Source organism: Juglans regia, chromosome 12 (assembly GCF_001411555.2).
Source record: "Juglans regia cultivar Chandler chromosome 12, Walnut 2.0, whole genome shotgun sequence".
NCBI classification, from domain to species: Eukaryota; Viridiplantae; Streptophyta; class Magnoliopsida; order Fagales; family Juglandaceae; genus Juglans; species Juglans regia.
Window position 1 is genome coordinate 14,230,238 of NC_049912.1, and position 15,177 is coordinate 14,245,414.

At 36.1% G+C, this 15,177-nt stretch overlaps 1 protein-coding gene across 2 annotated transcripts; it reads left to right on the forward strand.

The window, feature by feature from the left end:
- The first annotated feature begins 6,951 nt into the window (after nucleotides 1-6,951).
- On the forward strand, nucleotides 6,952-14,172 carry LOC108985206 (vesicle transport protein GOT1-like). Of its 2 annotated transcripts, none has more exons than XM_018957409.2 (7): nucleotides 6,952-7,033; nucleotides 7,402-7,464; nucleotides 11,575-11,666; nucleotides 11,817-11,897; nucleotides 12,044-12,141; nucleotides 12,221-12,302; nucleotides 13,527-14,172. In XM_018957409.2, the coding sequence occupies exons 2-7, from the start codon at nucleotides 7,434-7,436 to the stop codon at nucleotides 13,563-13,565; spliced, it is 423 nt and encodes a 140-aa protein (XP_018812954.2). In that variant the 5' UTR covers nucleotides 6,952-7,033; nucleotides 7,402-7,433; the 3' UTR covers nucleotides 13,566-14,172. The 2 variants fall into 2 exon arrangements, with proteins under 2 accessions (XP_018812954.2, XP_018812955.2); XM_018957410.2 differs by lacking the exon at nucleotides 6,952-7,033 and adding an exon at nucleotides 7,058-7,253 and having other exon boundaries at nucleotides 13,527-13,780.
- The last annotated feature ends 1,005 nt before the right edge of the window (nucleotides 14,173-15,177 follow it).

A 15,177-nucleotide genomic window follows, 5' to 3' on the forward strand; every position in this document is an offset into this window, starting at 1 on the left:
GGGTTATTTCAAATGAAAGGGATACTGTGTAGGCATGTCTTGGCCATATTGAAATGTAACGGGATAAAGTACTTGCCAGATATGTACATTTTAGATCGATGGAGGAATGACATCAAACGAAGATACACGTTAATCTAGAGTATCTATGACACATGAAATCAACGGGAAGATACTAACAGATATTCAAGTCTGTTGAATATTTGTTATTGGATGATTACTCATGCAACGGGTTCAAAAGAGCATACTAAAGATGCAACTAAGAAGTTATATGCAATGATTGATTTATATCATGGCAACCAAGAAACCCCTTTAATGACCCAAACAGATTCCAATGTTGGTTTAACGACAAAGGACATAACTACAATTGGTAGTTCGCAGTAAGTACTCAGTCCACGAGTTGTGCGCGGAAAAGGCAGACCACCATCTCTGAGGAGAGCATCCAGGATGGAGCAAGAAATACAGAAAGTTAAAGCGAGGACGAAGAAAGCAAATGTAAAGGGAAAACGTAAAGAGGTTCGATATCTTTAATAACAAGAATATTTGCCACATGCATGTTTATTTGGGTTGATTTATTTATGCAAATATTGTGCTGATATAGAGTTTTTACTTGTTACTTGACTATTAGTGAGATGGTGGAGATATGTCATCTCAAAACACGTGTACGAATTTATTTAGCCCATCCGAGATAGATCTTGCTGCTGAATGAAACGTGCAAGTATACATATTTTTGTTACAAAATTGCTACCTTACTTGGACAAGTATTTGCCACATACATGCGATAGACTTATATTTGACATATTTTTGTTGGTATCTATGTATCACTAGACTATTCCAGTCAGCTCAGCTTTTGACATTAGTGAATTCCAAAATATGGTTGGGAGTCAAGAAAGTATAATATTTCTAAACTTTTTATATTTTTAATATCACCAAATTGATGTCACATTAATATTTGCTATTTATTCTTTACAGATGCAACTTGGAGTGGATGGATCACAACCTTTGCCCAAATGATATGGTTGAATTTTAATTCCTGCTAAAGCTATTTTTTGAAACTTCATAACTTATGATTCAATTTTGTGGTATATGCATGAAAAGTATACCATGTGATCTCTTGTTTTACTCTAGCACACCTCTAGGCAATTGAATATGCTTGTCTTGAATGTCGATAATTTATAAAAAATGTGGCAAAAAAGATACTTATTATGGCTATTAATAGAGCCATATAGTGGAAGTTATATTTGCACACCCTGCACTAGTGTTAGATGGTGTAGTCAATTTATTACTACTTCCTCTATATGCATATTTTGACACGGATGCATTTATTTATTATTATTTTTTTTTATCAAAAAATGCTTTCCACTCTGCACTAGTATTAGATGGTGCAGTCAATCCACATGGTTAATTTCAATAAGCATGCTTTCCACTTGTGTCGCCAAAACATCTCAAAGGCTGATCAATTAATGAATTTGGTGTAGAGTTGTTTGTTGTCTCCTAGTCCAGCTTTGAATACTCTCTTTGGTGGTAGGAAATCTAATGACTGATATAAGTTTGAACTTAGATGCTCCATTAAATATATTGTTATTTGGCATGTCTTATATGGACTAAATCAATTGAAATCTGGGCTAGCTGTGACTTGAAGAAAATTCTTCTTGTCACTTGTGCACATATATTCAAGCATCAATCCTTCCCCATGTATACAATTTTCTGTTTACAATTGTTTTATTGTCTAATTTTTCATTCAAGAAGGCTCTCAATGGTGACAGATATTTTTTTTCCCTATAGTTGCAAGTTCACAGCCTAAGATTATAGCCAAGGTCAACAAAAATGATGAGGATGATTTGTGGGATTCCATAGCTGCCCTGCTCCTAGAACAACATCAAAACCTTTAAATGTAAAATCCCCTCTTACAAGTTGTAGTTGTTGTAAATAAATTGGTGGGAAGAAAGAATGACACAAGTGGAAGTTGTAATTATTTTTGTGGGAAAGAAAGCTTGGCAAGTTTGCATTTTTGTAGGTACATTTTTGTGGGAAGAAAGTCTTCCAAGTTGAAAATTGTATTTATATTTTTTTTCTCTGAACAGAAATGTTGAAGATGCAACTATTCAAGTTGTTGTAATTACTTTTGTGGGAAGAAAGCAAGACACAAGTGAAAATTGTAATTTATTTGTGTCGAGTGAAAAAGATATGCAAGTTATTTGTATGCAAGAAAGATATTCAAATTGTTGTAATTACTTAGGTTGATTTTTCCCACTTTGCCTATTCTACATGGCTTGTGAAATTTGTAATTTGCTGCAATATTGAACCGGTGGACGTAGGCATGTCATGGACACGAGTTGAAGGAAGTTTATGCTCCACTGGGATATCACTAATTAGTCCTATAATTTTGGCTACTTGGTGTACTTGTGAAAGTCAACAGGAAGAGTTTGTTTGGGTGATTATATTACCTGCTTATGCACCAGTTTTTTTATGCACCAGTTTTGGCTCTTCATTGTATAAGTTTGTTTTGAAGGTGATGACATTACCTGCTTATGCCTTATGCTCTTGTATCAATGTGATCTTACTAAAAATATACAGGACTGTCAAAGAAGATGATACTCACAAGTTTATTAACTAAGTCCTTATGGCTGAACAGAGAAGAGAAAATCCATCATATTGACCAAAAACTAGACGTTTAAAGCAATAATATTCATACAAACTGTCTTCTCGAATGTCCCAAATATACAATATACGAGTATATTGAGAGTTCCTTTGCGAGGTGATGGTAATAATATACAAATCACCTTCCAAAAGCTATTTTATAACACTTAGGGTACGTTTGGGTAGTGAGAATACTTGAGAAGTGTTGAGAATGTTTGTAAATAGTTATGAGTAGAGATTGAAGTGAGTTTGTGGGTCCCATTGAGAGTACTTTGAGTTGTTTGGATGTGTGAAGTATGTTGAGTTGTTGACTTTTGGATAGGTAGTTGAAAAATGTGTGGGTCCCATAAATAATATAGTGATTTTATTTCTAGTAATAAATATTATAGTGATTTTATTATAGTGATTTTTTAATAATGATAAATATTATAATGATTTTATTTTTAATTTATATATATTAGTGATAAATATTATACTGATTTTATTTTTTATTTATATATTATAGTGATTTTATTTTTTATTTATATATTATAGCGATTTTATTTTTTATTTATATATTATATGGATTTTATTTTTTTATTTATATATAATAGTGATAAATATTTTTTATTTATATATTAAAGTGATTTTATTTTTTATTTATATATTATAGTGATTTTGTTTTTTATTTATATATTATAGTTTTTTATTTTTTATTTATATATAATAGAGATAAATATTATAATGATTTTATTTTTTATTTATATTTAATAGTGATAAATATTATAGTGATTTTATTTTTTATTTATATATTATAGTGATTTTATTTTTTATTTATATATTATAGTATTTTTTATTTATATTTAATAGTGATTTTATTTTTATTTATATATAATAGTGATAAGTATTATAGAATGTTTGTGAATAGTTATGAGTAGAGATTGAAGTGGGTTTGTGGGTCCCATTGAGTGTATTTTAAGTTGTTTGGCATGTGAAGTATTTTCAAAAGTACGAGAATACTTGAAAAGTGTTGAGAGTACTTTGGTAGCCAAACATAGCCTTAAACTACAAATTCAGTTCTCTAAGCTATTTTCAACACTTACACTACAAATTCAGACTATGATTTGTAACATAAACCACTACCAATTCACCAAGTAACAACAAACAACTATCACAAAACCCTAATAGAGCCGGGGTAGCATGCGTGAATGCCTTAGGAGAGCTTCTCTCTCAACAAGGACCAACTCATTTTTTTGAACCTCCTCATTCCTACTGGATAGCACAATCTCTCTCTTCTCGATCTTATCTACTATTTTATGGAGCTGAATCTCCCTCCTTTCGACATTGATGAGTCTCTTCTCGATCTCTTCCTCCTTCCTTAAGAGTTGAATTTATTTTTCTTGTAGTTCCGAGTCGATGTGTTGATTACTATCAGCCCGCTTGAAATATTTGCAATATGGTAATCCCTAATATTTAACACATATAAAAAAGTGTTAGGTACGTAATATTAATCAATATATTATTTCAAGTTACATTACAAGAGTACTATTTACCTTGGTGTTGTACTTTGGACACCCTAAGAAGGGTCGTCCTGGATTTTTTTTAGTATTTGAATATCTCAATGTAGTTTCAATATTACAGAAGCACGATGGTTTTGCTGACGGTGAAGAAGATATTGATGATGAGGACATTTTAACATGAACCAAATCAGACGAGTTGAAAAGTAAAACAAAAGCAAAGAACAGACAAGATAAAATAATGCATAATATAGAAAGAATACAAAATGATATGTACTTTCCTTCCACCTGGACCAGACAGGGGCGAGTATCTTCCTTGTTAGAAATGCATTATTGTGAGCATAAAATGCATTAAAGAAATTTGTTAGAAGCTGCAACTACAAGACAAAATCAGCCAAAAACAGCTTAGTTATTTATTTATTTATTTTTGCTGATGTGGTAACAATTAACGATTAACTCATAGAACAGTCGGCACTTGGACCATAGAACATGCACTTGGACTATAGAACATGCACATGACAATTACTGCAATGCATTGATAGGTACATCGATGAAACCTTGCTGCTAGGAAACTCTCTTTCACTACTGACTTGGAAACAGTTAAATGAGTTGCAGCAGTTTTTAGTTTCTTGTATCAAGAATGTGAAACAGTCTACTGCTAAGAAGCTCTCTTTGACTACTGACAAGAAGTTAAGGAGGTTGACAGCTACAATACAAGTTTTGATGCATTTGAAAACATATCAATTATTCTTTTTCTTTCCAAGGATAAACAAAACAGGGAAATCCAATATTTTCAAGCACCTAAACAAGCACTTCAAGAAAGAGCACAAGCCTGAGAAGCTAGTGAGTCAAATAGAAGACAAAATTGGCAGCTACTTTTATAGCTTACCAAACTACAGTTTACAACAAAAAGGCTTCATTTAGAAGATAAAGAGGCAACATGCACCAACTACTTTTCAATATCTTCAGAGCATAATAGCTTTGGCTCCTACCCCTTCACTTAATGTTTTGGATCTTCTTTATGATCCCAACTCAGTAGGGTGCCCTATCATTTAATGCCTTACCATAAGAGTTCTTTTCTAGACTAAAAACTCGATAAAGATAATGGGGGATAAATGTCGGCTAATGAAAAGAAAAAAGAAAATAAATGAAGAAAAAAATAGAAAGAGGCAGCAGTGGTCCCAACTGCACATTTAATTGGTTCATGTATTTGCACACAGAGGCCATAATTTCAACACAGTAATATAAACCAATGGTCCAAACTAAAACGTGAAAGGTTGGCCATATGTGAAAGACTATCAACAAATAGCAAATTGAAAGTCAGAAGCAGAAAAACTACCCTTTTCTTCGCTTAGTGCAGCCAACAAAATCCAGATTCAATCAGCTTTATAGAACCTGAAAAGATTCCTCAAAAATCAAGCTCAGATACTTGAATTATACCAAATTAAAAATCTGAAATCTGGCATAAGACACTACCCGACAGAACCCAAACCCACAAAATTAGGCCGAAAGGTGAACCGCCAATATTCTAAAAGATCAATTCAAAGTTGCCCAACAAGAAATCCTGTTCACAGGTGTACAAAATTCGAGAAAAAATAAGCAAAGAATGAAAATACCATTCAGTAATAGAAAGAGAAAGAACCTAAAAAACCCTAACAGTTTGTAGATAAAAAAAATCACACATTTCGTAGATAAAAATATCCTAACAGAAAATTATGGAATGTTAATAGAAAATATACCCATTTAAATAGGACCTCGGATTTTTGGTAGCAGACGTCGGAAATGAAGCTGCGTGTCGGAAGTGGAGCTGCGTTCTAGAGATTCGAAAGGGGCTTTTTCGGGAAGGAAAGTTAGGATTTTTCAGGATGAAGGGGAAGGAAAGTTAGGGTTTCTCGGGATGAAGGGGAAGGGGCTCTTCCCAGAAGATGAAGACGAAGGGATGATGACGAAGGGATTGCTACCTTCGGTAGGAGACGTGGTTGAGGGAAGGAGGAATCGAAGGCTTCAAGTGGGTGGTCTTAGACTTTCAATCTCGACACTAAGGGAGGCCGTAAGCGGCGGCTTTGAGTGGAGGGACGTCGTGGCTTCGAGGGGACAAAGAAAGAGGTCTCGTGAGGAGCAGAGAGGGAGCAAAGAGGGAGGGAAGTCGGGAGGAAGAAAAATCGCAGAGAGGGAAACTTGTTGTCTGAAACACGAGGATGAGGGCAACAGTTCAAATCATTTGGACTGAAACACGAGGATGAGGGAAACAATTCAAATCAAAACGGGGCGTTTTGTTTAATTGCCACATCAGCAGCCGCTTGCGCGGTGCTTCCCCCATGCGACTGAACCAAGTGTTTTTGGTATGAGAAGAAAGACAGTCCCAAAAGAAGCTCATCCTTTCATAGTCTTGATTTTAGCAAGCTGGTAGCTAGGGTTCTTGTCGAGGCTGCTCCCACAGCAAAACACACGTCTGAATCTTGATTTCATTGGAGGCTACACCTAGCGTGGTTGCTGTTGGGTTTAGTATATTTTGTTTTTGGGAAATGAGGAAAGGAAGGAAGGAAGGAGGGAGAGAACATGAACATGCTTGTTGAGGAGAGAGAGAGATAGAGGGAAAATCGGGATTTAGGAGAGAGAATGCTTGGAGAGAGAGAGAGAGAGTTTGTGAGAGTGAGGAAAGAGAGCAAGGGTAAAACAATGTTGGTATTATTCTATCTGATGCGTCTTATCTGATGTGTAAATCCCATTTTTACACCACGTCCGGTTTGAAGATTTACTCAATGGATTTACACCATCTATCACACCAAACGGGGCCTAAATTTCTCTCCCCTTCGTTTATATTTCACAACTGCTCTCTCTCTCTCTCTCGTAACGGTTTCTGCTCTCTGTCTCCATCTCTCACTGCATCGCACGCACAGGTTCTTTTCCGCATCACCCCCCCTCCTCGGGGTCTCTGCGATTTGTCTTCTTTACAAATTGTTTGCTGAGAAAGAAGTATGAAGGCAAGATAAAACTTAGGGCTGGGTTTTCGCTTTCTAATTCCCCTATTTTTATCTTGGCATCACAAACGGAGTTTTAGACTCTAGTATCTCTGTTTTGACGGCTTGTTCGATTCAACTCTCTGTTTTCTTGTTCCTCGTAAAATCTTCTACGTCAAATCGAGTTCGCTTTTCTTCTGAATTCGAAGTTCCATAATCGAGAACCTTATTCGACCTTTCCCTTCAATTGTATATTAATTTTGCACTTCTTTCTTTCCTTGAGTCTGTCTTTCTCATTTGTGGCGCAGTGAAAAGCGGGTCATTTCTGAGCATCGAAAATATGGTTTCCTTTGAGATGAATGACCGAAAGAGTGAGTACATATTGAAATTTTTGTTGCTTATTTGATACCTTTTATCTATAGTATTTCTACTTTAATTCCGTTTGTGTTTTTTTTTTTTTTTTGGATAAATTGATTCGGGAGAAATTAAATACTTTGAAGTTGTAGTGTTTATTTTATTTTATTACTTTAATTTAATATGGACATGAATTGTAGAGCCTTTTTTTTTTTTACCGTGCCTGCCTTTGATTATCAATATGCAAGAATATTTTTGGAATAATATCATAATATTTCAGAACAAATACTTAAAACTTTGGTTACACAGACAAATTGACCTATTACTCGAGGTTGTTCAAGTGCCTTGATCAAACTCCTTTGGTGTAGTTTTCAGCATTTGACTTGGTGCTAATATGACCTGTTTATGTAATTTAAGTATTAACATACAAAAGAATAGGCACAATGTGGTATATGGTGAGATTATATGGGGCAGTGGTTACAGCTTTGCCAACTTTCTTGGAGGCTAGAAAAAATGCTTAAGTTTTATGTAGTTTTAGCTAAAACGTATAGCATGCACAAATGTATCCTTGAAACTTAATAAAAAAAATGTTTTTGATAAGAAAAAAATTGTAACCTTGTGTAACACCCCATCACGCAGGTCAGGAATGTTATGTATATTCATAACATAATGCCCGGTGAAGAGATTCGAAGTCATGAAATTACCTCATTTATTAGATTATAAAACTTATCTAGCATGACAGTCTCTCATAAAATCTGAAAAATAAAAGAAATGACATAAGCTAGTTCTATGTGAAACCAACACTACTTAAATGTCTAAATCATACACTAAGTCTTTGGAAATTTATTCTACTCCTGACACTTCTGCTTTGTATCCACGAAATCATCATCTAGGACATTAAAACATAAAAACATAGAAACAAACAAATGAGTCGAAGACTCAATAATAGCACATCATACTGTAAACTTAACTTAGTTTAACATTAGGCTTAATTTTGAAAACTTACATATATCGTCACACATTTACATGACATATCATTCCTTAGTAACACAAGCGGAATCATGCATAATCATGGCAATACATGTAACGTGGATGCATGAATGACTGATTCCATGCATTTCCTAACAATTATACAACTTGTTCATCTTGTCTTTCAATTATTTAGTGGCAGTTCATTACATGTGTGCATCGGTCCAATTGTTGTTGACCGTATATAACATAGGGTAAACTACGCTTGGGTCCATGGCACCGTATAACTTATCATAACATGTAGTGAAACACCATTGGGTCCGTGTTATCACTTATCATATGGTGAACCACGCATGAGTCCGTGACACCTTCTAATGTATTATAACATGTAGTGAAATACGCTTGAGTCCGTGTTATCACATATCATATAGTGAACCTGTTAGGGACCTCGGTCAAGTCTCTAAACACTATGATCTCCACGCCAAGGATCTCCTTGAGATGACCGAAAGCTCGTTCCTCTCTTGCTTGATTCTCGAACAAGGGTCACAAAGATGACAACTTGGGTGTGGTGAGGTTAAGGCCTCGTTTGTTTTGGGAAAACTTCTCATCTCATCTCATCTCATCTCATCTAATCATTACAACTTTCCCAACTTCCAATACAAAATAAAATAAACAATTCAACTTTTTCAAATCCCAAAATAAAAATAATATTAAAAAATATACTCTAACAATATTTTATTCAACTTTTTAACTTTAATCTCATCTCATCTCATCTCATCTCCGAAAACAATCGAGGCCTAAGTGTTTAGGCTTGAATAGGTGTATGGAATGGTGGCAAAGAATGATGAAGTGTATGGCTACAATGGTGGAAAGTGGTGCACGGCAATGGGTGCAACTAGGGTTGGCTCCACTTTGGGGTTTAGGGCTAGGGTTTGGAAGATGATGTCGGGTGGCTAGGGTTTAGGTTTAGGGTTTGGAATTAGGGTAAGAATGTTGGGCGGCTAGGGTTGGTTGAGTATGGCTAGTGAGGGATTTTAGGAAGGTTTTTTGAAATCTTGGAAGTCAATGGTGAGTGTATATGGCCGGCTATGGTAAGGATGGGGTCAATTTGGGTTCCTAAAATGTAGGAATTCTAATTATGATAAGTGGAGTGGCTGGCTAAAGCAATTCAAATAAGGCAAGGATTGCCGAAATTTGAATTCAAATTCAAATGAAAGTGGGTTTCGGCTAGGGCAACAAGGATGAAGGGTTTCAATTATGGAAAGTTGACAAAAACTAGGGTTGGTAAAAAATATGGTTTGGATGGATTGGAAGAGCAAAAATGAAGATGATCACCAAGAACACAATGAAGAACACCCAAAAACAAAAGCATGAAACTTAAGAACTTGAATGAACAAATAACAATTAGGATAATTCAACACTTGATTCACGAATTGCACAAGAATTGAATAAACCTCATATATTGATAAATACAACTTGAATTTACGGATTGTACCAAGTTGCAAGAAAATAAGATAAATGAATTACACCTATTCACGAATTGCAAGATGTAATCCTCTCTTTGGGATTCACGAATTTCACCAAAAAGGTCCAAGTGCAAATGCACCGTTTATGATCTCTCAAACAATAGTCTTCCCTCTAGGAAATTTGCCAAAAGATTCTAAGGCAAGTGAATGAAGTCCTATTTATAAGCAATACAATTTGGAAACCACCAATAGGTCCCTTAAAAATAAATAAATAAATTAATTAAATTAAATAAATAAATAAAATAAATAACATGATAATGGTCATGGACCAAGTCTAGCCGTGGCATGCATGGCCTATGATGGGCTAGGTTAGTGCATGGTGGTCTTCGGGCTGGTTCATGGCTAGGTGGTGCGGCATGGCTTGCTGATGGTGGGCCATGGTGGTGCGTTGCATGACCCAGGCTAGTGGCTTAGGCGCTGGCTGCATGGCCCAAGCTGGTGGCTCGGGCGTTGAGGCTGCAAGGCATGGGCTGGAGCCATGTGCTGGATGGCATGCTTGGTGGGCATGCCACTAACCTGCTCTGCAAGGCATGGGCTGGAGTCGTGCGCTGGATGGCATGCCTCACGGCATGCCACTAATCTCGCTGGCGTGCTGCAGCTACTGTGCGTGTGCGCGCGCACACGCACTGGGTGGGCTAGATGTGCTGCACATGGCCTTGAGGCACATGGGCGCGCGTAGGGCCATGCGGCCCATCAAGGTGCTCATGGGCCTGCGCACGGGAACAAGCATGCCCACGCAGCGCGCATGGGCGCGCGACGCATGACTGAGCGCATGGGCAGGCGCTCACTAACCTCGCTGGCCCGTATGCTGGGCGCCCCGTGTTTGCCATCGCGCGGGCCAAGGCATGTATGCATGCTGGGTGCCCCGTGCGTGTCACCCCACGAGCCAAGGCATGCTTGTGGGCTAGCCAAGGTGCATGTCCCCACCATGACTAGGGCATGTGCGGCATCTCTAGAGGCAACTCGACGTGGGGGCCTAATAAAACCACGCTTGAGTCCGTGACACTGCTTCACATATCATAATCTATGGTGAAACACGCTTGAATCTGTATCACCTCATATCATATAGTGAATCGTGATGCCCCATATGATAAGGATATGGGTAGGTAGTGTATGAGATCCCATATTGTTTGGGAATGAGAAGTTTTTGCTCTTTATAAGGTTCCAATAGAGCTCCAATTGTATCATTGACTAGTCCTTTTGGAGTATAGACTATGTAGTTTGGGCCTTCCATTAGGGCATTACAAATGAATCTGCCTTAGGAGGTTGATTCCTTATAAAACATAATCTGGCAGCTTCTATCAAGAAATCCATATCGTCATTCAAACATAACAATAGTAACACAATAATTATGCAAGAAATCATGGGCATGTATGCCCAAGGTTCAAATTTCACCATGTACTTGGACATTCTAGGGTTTTGATGCGGCATATTGAGTTGCATATGTTTTCTCTTTGGTTTTTCGTTTGTTTGTTTTGTTTTGATGTTGTCTTTACATTGCTGCCATTTAGATGTATATTTTTGTGGATTACTTTTGTGCATTCTTCAAAACATTGCCGTAGTCCCTGGCATTGCCTTTTCAATCTTTTTAAATTGCTAAACCCTAATACTTGCAATGTTGACATGCAACAGAGATTGGAATGGGATTGACAGGATTTGGCATATTTTTCTCATTCCTGGGAATCATCTTCTTCTTTGACATGGGATTACTCGCCATGGGAAATGTAAGTGCCTTTTCATAGCTTTATCTTGCTCAGGTTTCTTCCTCTCTCTTTTTCCCCTTTCGTCATTTTTAAAATCTTTATACATCTCACATGTTTGTTGTGACTTGATACATTATTAACACTGCCTTACTTTTTTGTGGACTTAATCAGATACTCTTCTTCTCAGGGGTGACTCTGACCATTGGACTGAAGTCCTCTATGCAGTTCTTCATGAAACGGCAAAACATCAAGGTTTAATTTGTTTACTCTTGTCTATCTTTACCTCTTAGACGTACACACAGAAAACCACTTACAAGTGGACATATACACATGTAACGTTGTTTCCATGAATTGCTTCCTGTCTTTACACTGGTTCTGTTTTTTTCCTGATTCCACAGGGAACAATTTCATTCGGTGTTGGCTTCTTCTTTGTTGTAATAGGATGGCCTATTTTGGGCATGATTTTGGAGGCATATGGGTTCATTGTACTCTTCAGGTTGTTGGGATTCTTTCTTTCAGGATTGTCAAAGTAATGTATTATATATTTCAAAGTGCTGATGGTACATATTTTGCAGTGGCTTCTGGCCTACACTCGCAGTTTTTTTGCAAAAGATTCCTGTTCTCGGTTGGTTGTTCCAACAGCCATATGTCAGATCGGTATGCTTGTTTTCAAATTGAAATTTATGTTAATACTATTGTGTTTCAAATTATAAACTGTAGTAAGAAGTTTTCTAATGGAATGTATGCTATACTGCAATATTCATAAAAGTCCATATAAGAAAGAAGGAAATGGTTCATCTTACAGAGGTCCATTTAGATACAAGAAAGAGAAATGAGTCTTCTTTTCCATGCAGCGGTTTTTAGATTTGCACTTGGACTTGGATTGGGATAGCTCTAGTCATTTTAGGTTTTTATGATAATATTTTTTTTTTTATGGTTGGATGTATAGGATAATAAGTAGGGGTGAGGTAGGATAAAGTCATCTATCTTATACCGGAGCATTATTTAAGTTAATCAACCGGGAACTTCAACATACACGCTCATTTGATTGGTTTATTACTTCAACAGATAGTTCAATACTCTTATAACCATGAATGGATCACTATTTATATTGGATTTGTGGTATCCAAAGTGGTTGGCTTCAACTTTCCTTGTCAGTTGTATAGACTTGGTATTTATATAGCAAAGAAGCTTGTGGGGGTAGTGTTATGATATGGTCAGAGATGCATGTGTAACCATATTGATGGATTTGAAATGAGTAATGGAACAAGATAAGTACAACCGAAAGCTGATCATGTGTTCATAGACTTTCAGGTGGTGAATAAAAGGTTTACTAACTGGGCTGCAGAAAAAAATGGTTCTGTTTAGTTGTAAAAGACAATTCTTTTATATCATCAAGTATACAAGGTTCTGCTGCAATGGTCTTTTTTTCTTGCTCAATTGGTTGAATATTTTATATAAATGTGTCTCATTTATCTGTCAGTATGAATGCAATGAGCATGTGCTTTTTTTGGTACCCAAGTCATGAATGCTGTTTGACATTTTCTGTTTATTTTATCTTGCCCTTTAAATTTTCCCTTCTCCCCTCCCGTCTTCCACTAAAAGAGATGGTGGATACTTTGGGTATGAACTTCAAAATAGTGAGAAATTGTTGCAGAATTGCTGCGTTCAACACCCATACACAAAACGCTGCTAGTTAAATGGAGCATATTTGAATACTCCCGTGTATAAATATTTGTTATCTAAATGGTGGAGTAGAATTACTTTAGTTCCTTGGTTCATATCCCTCAGCATTGTTCACTTTTGCCGGTCGAACCAATTTATTCCATATCCAAGTGTACTTCTGAACTAAGTGTTATAATTGTTTTTTCTTGTCTGCAGTTCCTTGACCGGTATCGGGGCAGACGGGTTCCGGTATAAGCCAGAAAAAGAGACATGGGGAAAAGCACGGCAGGCCCAGTTGTTCTTGTAATATACAGCCAGATTGACACCCATCACTTTTTTCATTCAGTTGAAACGGTGTCTACAGAAAAAGGTGCATATTTGACATTAGGTTTGTCTTGTAAAAAAAATGAAAGAAATTGTCTTTTATCTTTACTATTCTATGAGTGTTTCCTTTCACCGTCCTTGCTAAATTGGATGTTCTCCCATTGACTTGGCTACACTTTGATGCACGTTCCCACCACACTAGATGATATTAGGCAATATTATTGTGTTTTTTATGTTCATCATGTTGTTATTGTTCTCAGCTAATTGTCAGAAACTCCTGTTTTTTATAAAGGTATAACTGATGATTTTGGTTTAGTGCTGGCCATGTAAAATGAGAGTCTGATGAACGAGTGATTTTACTCAAGTCTGATTGTTATTTCGATGGAGATGTACTGTAGAATGGAAGCGCTGATTGATTGGTTGACTTGAATGAATGTATGTATGTATAGACATCAAAATGATCCATCATTGTGCAAATTAATAATTCGAGTGAAAGATAACTGAAGTTTGCCTGATTCACCCCCGGATGGGATGGCCAGTGCGCGTGTAAAATTCATCATGTATTGAACTTTTAAGATGTTATTTATTTGTTTAGCCAATATTATATGTATTCATTTATATGTTGGGAAAAAATAAAAAAAGCCTCGTTCCATGACCATTTGAAAGAAAATTGAATGCCATGATTGTTCATCCGGTTCCAGATCGGGTACTTGGATATACCCAGCCTAGAACCCGGGTTTCAAATCCAGGCCGGAACTTGGTTATGATCCGGGCCGGAACCGAATGAATCTGTGCTTTTGAAACCAGAAATCTGGACTGTATCCCTTTTTTTTTTTTTTTTTTATTTAACAGAAAAGTCCATATGTTATATTTTATTACAGTTTTTTCAAGAAATAATGTTGTTGAAAAACATTTTTTATATATATAAAAGCTTATATTTTATTAAGAGTAATTCTACATACAACCGTGAAGTGCGTAACTACCGCGTAATCACTTTGAAAAAGAGTGGGGTCCACTATTAAAAAATTAATTATATATATATATATATATATATATATATAAAATTGCATTGAACATTGTCCATGATGAAAAAAATATATCAAAATGGAAAACTAAATTTATGTAAAAAATAGCTAAAGTTATAAACAACTAATTAACTTTTTAACAAAATTCATATATAAAAAAAAAAAAAAAATTCAATATTCATCATGTAAAATACATGAGACATGCACGATGCAATCCAATATATATTACATTGTTTGATATTTATACACTACACTATATTACAAAACACAATATTCTATTAATAACAATGAAGTACTTCACGGCTCCATAGAAATGAATCGCTTAAGGTCTTGTTGGGTTGTTGTGGAGGTGAAGAGGATCAGGTCCCGTTGGTGGTTCTGTCACCAACTATGTCGTTTCTCTTTATTTTGATGTTAGACAACTTGAAAGACACAAGCAAAGGCTTAGGTGCAGCACAAGCAAGCATAAATTAATTGTAGACAAGTTGAAAAACACAAGCATCAGTAGAGTAAACCAC

Coding starts and splice junctions, on each gene's coding strand:
- LOC108985206 (XM_018957409.2), top strand. CDS start 7,434: ATGGTTTCCTTTGAGATGAATGACCGAAAGA. Junction 11,667..11,816: donor GATTACTCGCCATGGGAAAT/GTAAGTGCCTTT, acceptor GGACTTAATCAG/ATACTCTTCTTCTCAGGGGT. Junction 11,898..12,043: donor TGAAACGGCAAAACATCAAG/GTTTAATTTGTT, acceptor CTGATTCCACAG/GGAACAATTTCATTCGGTGT.